The sequence below is a fragment of the Nanorana parkeri genome, unplaced genomic scaffold, assembly GCF_000935625.1.
Source record: "Nanorana parkeri isolate BGI_ZX_2015 unplaced genomic scaffold, ASM93562v1 scaffold61, whole genome shotgun sequence".
Taxonomy (NCBI): domain Eukaryota; kingdom Metazoa; phylum Chordata; class Amphibia; order Anura; family Dicroglossidae; genus Nanorana; species Nanorana parkeri.
The window spans coordinates 1,711,953-1,723,244 of record NW_017306329.1 but is presented as its reverse complement, the minus strand read 5'-3'; the positions used below and the strand labels follow the sequence as shown (position 1 = coordinate 1,723,244).

The following is an 11,292-nucleotide window of genomic DNA, read 5'->3' as shown; positions in this document are numbered from 1 at the left end:
TTATCATTAGCTTCCCCAAAATGAGCCTAAGGTGCCCATAGACATTAGATGGTCGTTTTCTTGTGGGGTGAAGATTTAAAGGACAATTAAACCCTCAGCGTCTTTTGCACATGTCTACTGCTAGCAAACAGAAGATATAAGCAAAAATATTTTTTAAAAGTTACGAAAAAGGTTAAAACGTACCTGTGTCTCTGCCGCGCGCTCCCATACGAAGATCTGAAAAATCTCGGGCATGCGCAGTACAGATCTTCGGCCTGGAGAAGAGGAGAGACACAAAGGGTAAGTCTATGCAGGCAGCCTGGCAGGGTGCACCCACACGGACTCCGTGGGACACAAAAGACTCAGCAGTCAGCGCTGGATCAGAGACCGGCACCAGCGCTGAAGGGACTCCTGAAAACTACTGAAAAGAAGATGAACGGATCAAGTGGCATCATTTAAGGTAAGTCCTTACGCCAGCATGGGGGGTGGGGGCTGCTGATGATCCTTTTATACCACTTGAAACCACTTGCGATGGTTGTAAAGTGATTAAAAAAACGTACGATCTGCCCATCTTGGACAGGCAGATCGTACTCTCGATCATCGCAAGCCCGCCCCCCTGAGGGGCGGGCTTCCGATGATCGCAATGCTGAACGGGCAGTGTGCGCGTGCGCACACCGGCCCGTTCGGCATTTGTCTCCCGAGCACCGTTCAAACCAGCCGAAAATCGTACGATTTTCTGCTGTTTTTTTAGCGTGCTCCCTAGACAAAAGACGTGCGACCGTACAGTAAAAACGGTTGCACGTCTTCCATACACTTTGCGATTATCCTACGATCGCGTGATTTCCCGCGATTATCGTGCGATAATCACACAGTGTATGGGCACCTTTAGAACCAACAGAAAGATTTCCCTCACCCTCTAGTCTGGTGTTAACGCTAAAATCTGGGATTTCTCATCTCTTTCTGTTTCCGTGACCATGGACACCAGTGCACATAGAGTACCGGTAGGTGAACCTGTCTAGTTGGTAAAGAGGCAGCAATCGAAAATTGACATCTCTCTAAAAAAGTTTTGTCTTGTATCTATTTTAAATGTCATTGTGATGCCAAAAGGCACGGAGAACCGAGGCAAATCAGGGTGGCAACTAGCGATCAGATTGTCCTGAAAACATACTGAAGGTAAATTAATCAAATCTGGAGCAGCAGTGCATGGCAACCAATCAGCTTCTCTCTTTCATTTTTAAATCTTAACTGGACAAACTGACCAGGGAAGCTGATTTGTTGCCATGATCATCTGCGCCAGTTTTAATAAATGTTTCCCTTTGTAAACCAGTGTTGGAGGTGTTTCATTCGCTTCTCCTTCCATTGCCCAAGTGCTACTTCCCCCCACACACACACACACCTTACCGCTGGCTGCCTGCCTGGTAACAGAGAATACAGTTCAAATCTCTGACTCTGTAAAACTCTTTCCAAGCTACCATCTCCCTACATCTCCTCATTTCATTTCCCAAGCCTGTTACTATTGCAGCTTCTGCTCTGCCAGTGACCTTTTCCTCTCCTAGAGACCTTTTCCTCTCCTCTACTCTTGTCACCTTTTCATACTCTCACCTCCAGCAAACCTCACATGCCTCAACAGTTATCTGGAACTTCCTTCCCAGGTCATTCAGCATTCTGCAACTCCTTATATCTTCAAACGCACTTTTAAAACTCACCTCTGTAGACAACTTTATGTCCTCTTCTATTATACAAACTCTTCAGTCATGGATCTGTCTATACTTAACGTTCACTGCTGCTTGGCAAGGTGCGAACTGTCAGTCCATATATTCTTTCTTATTCCCTAAATATTGTACCTAACCTTTATTCCTTTGGAGGGAGAGCTTTTATGGTCACTTTTATCACATGCTGTTGTTGCTGTATTAGTTATTTTATGCAGTTGTGTACATTTTCGGGGTTGGCTTACTAATGGAGTTTAAAATGATGACTTAGGAAAGTGAATGTCGTCTTTGTAATGCAAATGTTTACTCAACTGAATAAGGAAAGGTAAAGCGGTGTTCACTTCAACCAATCATATGCTAGGAAAACCTTTTTTCCATTACAGATGCTCCTCGGGATGCGATTGATCGAGTTACGATCTTTCACATTTAGAATGGAATTTACTGTATAGTAAACTCCCAGTTATTCGGCACCCACAGAGATCAGTAGGTGCCAGATAACTGCAGTTTCTGGTTGATGGAGAGTTAATAGTAACTCTCAAACAACCATCCCGAGGCACCCCACTTCCCCATTCACCTGGCGTCTAGCTTCCACAGCTGACAGATGAATGGAAGAAAGCGGGAGCAATAGCCAGACTGCTATTGGCTATTTCAAATTGCAATAGCCAATAGCAGGCTGGCTATTGCACCTGTCCACTGAGCAGAGGAACGGACCTGAACGATAACTTTCCACTCCTTAGTGGGCAAGGTTTCAATAGCCAGGCTCCTATTGCAATTTGAAATAGCCAATAGCCGTCTGGTTATTGCTCCCCATTGTGTACTTTCTGCTGCCGACCAAGGCAGTAAAGTACACTACAGTACCCTCCTCGGTTTACAATATGATACTATGGGTTTATCAGAACGTAACCCCATCGTAAGCCGAGGAATGTGTATTTTTTATTTCCCTTAGACATTATTGAGTATTCGAACATTGGGTCAACTCATTTACTAGCAATTGCTTTTCAAGGTAACCAGAAGTGGATTGCCTTTTAGTAATTTAGCTCCCTTACGTCTAGTGGGTTTATCTATGTGTATCATCTGTACTCTTCAGGTTTATTTTTAACACTATCCCTGTAGAGTGCTACGGAAGATATGATGGGGCTATATACATTTTAAATATCAGAAGTTTAGTTTAACAAAGCCCAAAATCTTTTCTTCCTCATTACAAAAATGTATGTCAAGATAAACCTCAGACCGGGTTGTAGCAGCATCTTGCTTCTGGGAGCCGCGTGATAAGCTATAATGTGCATATGTTGGTGACTGCTATAGACAATAATAGGATGCCCAGCAGGTCTTTAGAGACTGTAACCACTGCACAGGCCCAGATATTGGACCTGATGTTTTAAAACCCAGTGGGTTTGTTATCTACACACAGGTCTGTTATGGGAAATTGACATTTACTCATCGCTAACTGAGTAGTATTTACTACTGTAGGCCTTTCATGTAAAAGATCATTTACCCAAAACTCATATCTGCTTTGGAGAGACAATTTGTGTTGTGGGTTTGGAGAATGTCATATCTTATTTGACTTTCTTAATAATGTAACTGTCATGGTCTCTGTACTCCCATCATGACCCAAATTGCAGAAAAAAAGTACTAAAACCTACCTGTTTCTTCTTATATGTTCTATTTCTTAACTTGTATTTGATTCTTAGGTGATGGATATCATAATGTACTGCTTGGAAGGATCTTTGCTGAAGAAAAAAGGGCTACAGGATTGTTTCCCTTCCATTTGTCGGTGAGTATAATGTTGGGGTATATAGTGCACATTATCCAATTACTTTAATCCACTGTTAAAAGGTCAGTCTACCAAAAAGCTATATACAAGTACTTTATGGAGCTTGGTAGGCTGAGTCAGCCCCTGTCCTTTTATATGTCATGGTTGCTACAACACTAAGTTTTTCCTGACATTCCTTGCTCCATTTGTGTCTTCCTAGGAGTTTTGGGTGTTCCCACTTTGTGTTTTCCTGCTGTTCTTGTTACCTTCTCTATAGCTTTGACTGAAAAAAATCTAACAGGGAGAGTGGTAGATGTGCAGACCCAAAATCTCAGTACACAGATCTCACCCATAGAATCTCTGGGTATTCTATGGGTGAGAAAATGTATTCTATGGGAAAATGTATTCTATGGGGAAAAAAAAATGTGAGGTGGCTTTAACTCTTGAACATCTACTAGAGATAGTAATAGAAGTTTGGGTAGACTGACCCTTATTTGGTCCTTCCTTGTAAATCGAAGGTTTTCTCTATTGAAAGCCCCCTTGCCTTAAACTTAAATCACCTACAAATGCGTTAAAAATATATATATATATTTTGACCCAATTTACAATGCTTCCACTGCAATGAGCTGTAGCACATTGTTGTGGGATTTTGAGCCTCCAGCTTTCCCAGGAGGGATCGGTAAGGCATGGTGACATCACCTGCATCTCCTGGAAATGTCAGAAACCGGGATAATGTCCTTCTTTGTTTTGCAATAGCTTTACCTTTAAACACCTTTGTAGGCAATTTGCTTTTGGGCATTTGGGGTGTTTTCAAGAGAGAGCATTTGTTTTTCACATTATGCTGCAAGAACATCTATAAAGACGATATTCTGAAGCTAAATGGTGCGGATAACATATCTTATAGTGTATGTTGTGGTGCCATCCACCAGTTATTCCAGCACCCAAAGGATCTAGAAGGAGGAGTTTATCGGTATGGTACACAGTACAGTGGAGATATTATTATTCAACAGAGAGCAGGCTCCATTTTTATGAAAGATCTGTTTTAAAGTATTTTAAAGACATAAAGTTATAGTAGCCCAATTCCTTAGAAAAAGGTCAGATTGGAGATATCTGGCTACTTGTACCCCTTGACACTCACTGACCCAATTCTGCATACATGATCCAAGTGTATGTTTGTTTTTTAAAGGATTTTCACAAAAATACTGTTTTCTGCTGTCGAATTGTGATCACACATCCAACCTCCTTTGGTGCATGTGACCCACTTAGTTTAGTTTATTTTTTTAAGCTTTGCTTTCTTAAAAGCAGATGTATTGCCTTTTGAGAGATCCAATTGGTAAAGTTTTTATTTAAAGTGCAATAACTCTCTTTGGACTAATGCAGGTGGGCTTCCATCACTATACTATGTTGGCCAATGAGACATGAAATTAGGCTAAATTACCCAATGGGGACCCAGGCAGCAAAACAAACTTGACATAAGCTCTAACCCTTCCCTGTTCTATAAAACTAAAAAATAAATAGTTGGCTGTGTGTATGGTTTAATTAACCTGACAGTTTCTCATATCGCTAAGCAATTCCTTGTAGAACAACCTATAACAAAAATATTAGTTTTGGGCTTGTCAACTCTGTTTAAATGTCCATTCCCCAAACTTTGCCAGAGACCATGTGACCAGTACCCCCATTCCAAAATGTAATTGTTAAAGGAAAAGGCTCATTTTCACAGTACAAATAACATGTCAAAAAATGAAAACTCTCACACACGCACACACACACGCACACACACACGCACACACACACACACATACATACATACAGTACTGTGTGAAAAAGTGCTGTAAAGTAAATAAAAGAGTTAATAGTTTATTTTGATCAATTAACAAAATGGAAAGTAAATGAACAGAAGAGAAATCCAAATCAAATCAATATTTGGTGTTACCACCCTTTGCCGTCTTCTAGGTAGACTTGCACACAGTTTGTGAAGGAACTCGGCAGGTAGGTTGTTCCAAACATCTTGGAGAACTAAGCATAGATATTCTGTGGATGTCGGCTGCCTCCAGTCCTTCCAGCTCTTCATGTAATCCCAGACAGACTCCAGGATGTTGAGATCAGGGCTCTGGGGGCCAAACCATCACTTCCAGCACTCCTTGTTCGTCTTCACACTGAAGATGGTTCTTAATGACATTGGCTGTATGTTTGGGGTCGTTGACCTGCTGCAGAATAAATTTGGGGCCAATCACATGCCTCCCTGATGGTATGGCATGATGGATAAGTATCTGCTTATATGTCTCAGCATTGAGGACACCATTGATTCTGACCAAATCTCCAACTCTATCATGCTTCACTGTTGCCTGCATACACTCATTATTGTACTGCTCTCCAGCCCTTCATCAAACAAACTGCCTCCTGTTACAGCCAAATATTTGACTCATCAGTCCAGAGCACCTGCTGACGTTTTTCTGCACCCCAGCTCCTATATTTTCGTCCTTAGATGAGTCGCTTAGCCTTGTTTCCACGGCAGAGGTATGGCTTTTCAGCCGCAATTCATCCATGAAGACCGCTTCTGGCCAGACTTCTGCGGACAGTAGATGGGTGTACCTGGGTCCCACTGGTTTCTGCCTGTTCAATGCTCATAGCAGGGGAAGTAAGCATGATGTGTCTTTCAGCTGCTGCATTGTTTCCTTGGCCGACCATTGCGTCTATGATCCTCAAAATGTTCAATGGTGGTAGCAACATTAGCGATAAACTGTTTAAAGTTAACTCCATTACAAAAACTAGAGGCCTTAATCACCTAAAATTGGTGGGAAAAAAAATTCCAGCACAAGGGGCGAAGGGGGTTCTTCACAGTAAGATCAGTTAGGGTCTGGAACTCACTGCCGCAGGCGGTGATTTTAGCAAATAATGTGGAATTGTTCAAGAAACTTTTGGACGATTTCTTAAGGGAATGAATGAGATCCTAATAGGTTGGACTTGATGGACGTATGTCTTTATTCAACCTCAAATACTATGTAACGTTGCCCGTCTCTTTGTGCTTCTTCAAACAAGCTTGAACAGAGCATCTTGAAACGCCAATCTGCTTTGAAATCTTTGTTTGGGAGAGACCTTGCTGATGCAGTATAACTACCTTGTGTCTTGTTGCTGTGCTCAGTCTTGCCATGGTGTATGACCTGTGACATGAAACTGTCTTCCACAACCTCACCTTAGCAGCAGAGTTTGGCTGTTCCTCACCAGTTTTGAGCCTCCCACAGCTGTTTGTTTGTTAATGAATGTGTTTCAACCTACATATGAAATTGATGATCATTAGCACCTGCTTGGTATAATTGGTTAATCATACACCCGACTCTAATCCTACAAAGTTTCTGACTGTGTGCAAGTGTAAGAATTAATGCTGGTTTGAAGCCAAATGGTAGTGACACCAAATATTGATTTGATTTTGATTTGTCTTCTGTTATAAATTGATCAAAATAGATAATAAAAATAGATATTTCTGAGAGCATTCTTACTTTACAGCATTTTTTCACACCTGCCAAAAACTTCTGCACAGTACTGTTTGTATAAAATATACATAGATAGATATGTTCACTTGTGCTCAAACGTTTGCATAAATCGTGACGTTTTGGCATTGACATTGAAAATATGACCATGCCAAAAAACTTTATTTAAGGATGGTGATTATATGAAGCCATTTATTATCACATAGTTGTTTGGCTCCTTTTGAAATCTTAATGATGACAGAAAGTACCCAAATGGCCCGGATCAAAAGTTTACATACCCTGGAATGTTTGGCCTTATTACAGACGCACAAGGTGACACACACAGGTTAAAATGGCAATGAAAGGTTCATTTGCCACATCTGTGGCTTTTTAAATTGCAATTAGTGTCTGTGTATAAATAGTCAATGAGTTTGTTAGCTCTCATGTGGATGCACTGAGCCGGTTAGATACTGAGTCATGGAGAACAGAAAAGAACTGTCAAAAGACCTGCGTAACATGGTAATGAAACTTTATAAAGATTGGAAAGGATATAGAAAGATATCCAAAGCCTTGAAAATGCCAGTTAGCACTGTTCAATCACCTATTAAGAAGTGGAAAATTCAGGGATCTCCTGATACCAAGCCAAGGTCAGGTAGACCAAGAAATATTGCAGCCACAACTGCCAGAAGAATTGTTCGGGATACAAATAAAAACCCCACAGGTAACCTCCAGAGTAATACAGGCTGCTCTGGAAAAAGATGGTATGGTTGTTTCAAGGAGCCCAATACGACGATACTTGAACAAAAATGAGCTGCATGGTCGAGTTGCCATATAGAAGATTTTACTGCACCAATGCCACAAAAAGGCTTGGTTATAATATGCCCGAAAACACCTTGACACACCTCACAGCTTCTGGCACACTGTAATTTGGAGTGGCAAGACCCAAATAGAGGTTTATGGTCACAACCATGAGCGCTATGTTTAGAGAGAGGTCAACAAGGCCTATAGCGACAAGAATACCATCCCCTCTGTGGAGCATGGTGGTGGCTGATGTTTTTTTTGGGGGGGGTGAGCTCTAAAGGCACCAGTACTCTTGTGAAAACTGATGGCAAGATGAATGCAGCATGTTATCAGAAAATACTGGCAGACAATGTGCATTCTTCTGCATGAAAGCTGCGCATGGGACGCTCTTGGACTTTCCAGCACGACAATGACCCTAAGCACCAGGCCGAGTTGACCCTCCAGTGCTTACAGCAGAAAAAGGTGAAGGTTCTGCAGTGGCCATCACAGTCTCCTGACCTCAATATCATTGAGCCACTCTGGGGAGATCTCAAACGTGCAGTTCATGCAAGACGATCAAAGACTTTGCATGACCCGGAGGCATTGTGCCAAGACGAATGGGCAGCTACACCACCGGCAAGAATTCTGGGCCTCATAGACTACTATTACAAAAGACTGCACGCTGTCAATGATGCTAAAGGGGGGCAATACACAGTATGAGAAACTAAGGGGATGAAGACTTTTAAACAGGGGTCATTGTTTTATTTGTTGCCATGTTTTGTTTTATGATTGTGCAATTCTGTTATTACCTACAGTTCAATATGAATCCCATAAGAAATAAAAGAAATGTGCTTTGCCTGCTCATTCATGTTTTCTTTAAAAATGGTACATATATCACCAATTCTCCAAGGGTGTGCAAACGTTTGAGCACAACTGTATGTAAGGATGGATAGAAATTTAGACAGTATAGGTTACTTTTCAAGGCAAAACTTTTTGCATGAGGTGCACATTTATTGAGATGCTTGTGTATTCAATAAACAGTCTTAGCCTAATTATAAAACTGTATATATGGGAATAAATATTGTCTGGGTCGATCGGCTTTCATATACTGTTTGAATCTGCTTGTTCAACAGAAGCCTTTTGTCAGAGTTAATTGAAAAGCAACCTTTTACTATCTTGCATCTTAATTACCTGGCCCTTTACATGGGCCTCCGTGATGAAATCCCTCTTGTAAAACGTGAGTTATTTGCTGTCCGGGTCTCTATTAAATCTGCTTGTTAATATCGGTGAGCTTTAACAAGCAAATTGTAAGCAAATGATTCCATCTGCACCAAGCCGGCATTACAGGAGAGTGAGATGACAGCACCAGAATAAATGTGTAATGCTGGCAATTCTTTGTGTTCTGTGTATACAACTGTCTATTCTATCACGGTTACCTGTGTTATCCGCAGCACTTTCATTCGGACAATGTTTACTGGGTTAATGTTCCATAACATTTCAAGAATTCCATCATAGCAGGCTGCCCACAAATCCAGATGTAATATTTACCTCTTTATGTTTCATCATTGCCTGTTGTCCTCTACTTACAGTGTACGTCTGGGCAAAATGAAGAAAAAAAAAGCATTTATCTGTAATACATGAAAATTGTCCATGTTTTTGTGTTTTCAAAATACCGCCAGTACAGAAAAATATCTGGTGATGTGCCAGAAAGCAAGTGAGCTCCTAACTTCCTGTTTGGGCTGAAAACACAGAGCCTCTGTTGCACTGAAAACCCAACTAAACTGCAGAACAATAGAATACTTCTATTGTGCCTACAAGTTTAATACCTTTGAATAAAAGTTTTATTTTTATCACACTTTTTAATATGTTTCTTTGCGGCTTAACAAAATAGGAGTCTTTAAATGGTGCATATATTGGGGGAAATGGGTGTGGTTACGGGGGCGTGGCCACTAAAGGGTGTGGCCACTGAGGGGCGCTGTAAAGCTTTCTCGCACAGGGCGCCTAAAGGCCTAAGGCCGGCCCTGAACAATCCCCCCTCCTTATATCCATGATATGTAGAAGGTGTTCTGTAGTCCAGCAGAGGAGAACTGGACGGGGCCGACTGCACTGCTTGGAAGTTCAACAGAGGCAATGTTGTACTTTCACTGGATTTCTGGCTACAATAGGTATTTTTTGTATTTGCTGTTTTTAAAGAAAGAAAACAAATGTGCATGTATTTAAGAGGTACTGCATATGTTTTCGGGGGGAGGGGGGGTTTGCCCCCCAAAAAATGCAATTAACGTTAACCTCTGGAACAATTAAATATTGTTTAGTTTTGGCTTTTTTTAAATTATATATTATAATATTTTTTAATGATCATTTTGTATATTATTAATTTTTTTATTTTTTGTGCAGTAATCCAGTGTAAAACTTTACCTCTGTGCGGGAGCTTCCTGTAAAAAGACCGGTCACTGCTCTCTCCCTGAGCAGGGTGACTGGCCTGGTCTCCGTCCCCTACTGTAGTTTTCTGCAGGCAGTCTGTAGAGGGTGGGGCCTGTTGGGCCCCTTCCACTGCTCAGCTCTCTGCACAGGTTCTGTAAAGCACAGTAATGTCACCACTACTTTTACAATGTGATACTGTATATGGGTCTACAAAGGCATTTGGTGCACACAGAGTGGATTTATATCCTTTGTGGCTAGGGAGGAATATATTTAAATAAAAGCTTTGGTTCCCGGAGTTTAGTGTTAAAAGTTGAACTAAATGGCAAGCAGCGAATTACACAAACTGCAGAATGTGTTGACTGTAATTGACAGCTTGACTTCATCTTCTCTGTGCCATGCTAGTGACAAGATGGTGGTGCCCAATGGAGTAGTAATTGGACTCATGGGACATGGGAGGAGAGGTTTTGATTGATTTTGGGGACGTGTTTAAAAATATAATAGTTCACATTTGGCAATGAATTATGTAAACACTGGCAAAGGAAAGTGTGGCTTTAATGTTATTGTATGAACGGAGCCTGTCATCCTGTATCTCACCATCTCTGGTCTCCTCCAGGTTCTACATGGTCAGTTACTGTGAGCGCAGCCACAGAATAGCAGTAGGAGGACGTCAGGGTTCCGTGGCTTTGTATGACATACGGACTGGAAAGTGCCAGGTAAGTGGCTGAAGGACTTTTCTTCCCTTATTGAGCTCTTGTGCTGGGGGACATGTTCAAAAGAAGAAGTTCCATTTTTTATTCAGTAAACAGGAATATAGATCTTCTTTTTAATACGTTTGGGTGCTTATCCAGCACTTGCCATCTTTGTTATTGGGCACGTGAAGCCATAAGTCAGGTATGTGAACTCCTCTGAAAACTATTTGAATCCAAGCTGAGAACACTTTTTCTGGAAAAATGAATGAACAAAGTACGGTCCATGGCAGGAGTAGGCAAACTCTGGCCCTCCACCTGTGGTGCAACTACAAATCCCATTAGGCATTGCAAGACTCTTGACAGCCACAGCTATGACCCCCAGAGGCAGATGCATAATGGGATTGTAGCTGGAGGGCCGGGGTTTGCCTACCCCTGGTCTGTTGGATCACAACAAACTATTCAATAATAGTACCTGTGTTTAGTAACTCCACTTC

General features: G+C 41.5%; 1 protein-coding gene across 1 annotated transcript in view; it reads left to right on the top strand.

The window, feature by feature from the left end:
- Positions 1 to 11,292, top strand: part of WDR7 (WD repeat domain 7) — a 348,971-nt gene that overhangs the window by 285,486 nt on the left and 52,193 nt on the right. The window contains exons 25-26 of the mRNA XM_018576230.1: positions 3,380 to 3,462; positions 10,723 to 10,822. Of these exons, the coding sequence (XP_018431732.1) occupies positions 3,380 to 3,462; positions 10,723 to 10,822 (183 nt within the window). The remainder of the gene's footprint in view (positions 1 to 3,379; positions 3,463 to 10,722; positions 10,823 to 11,292) is intronic.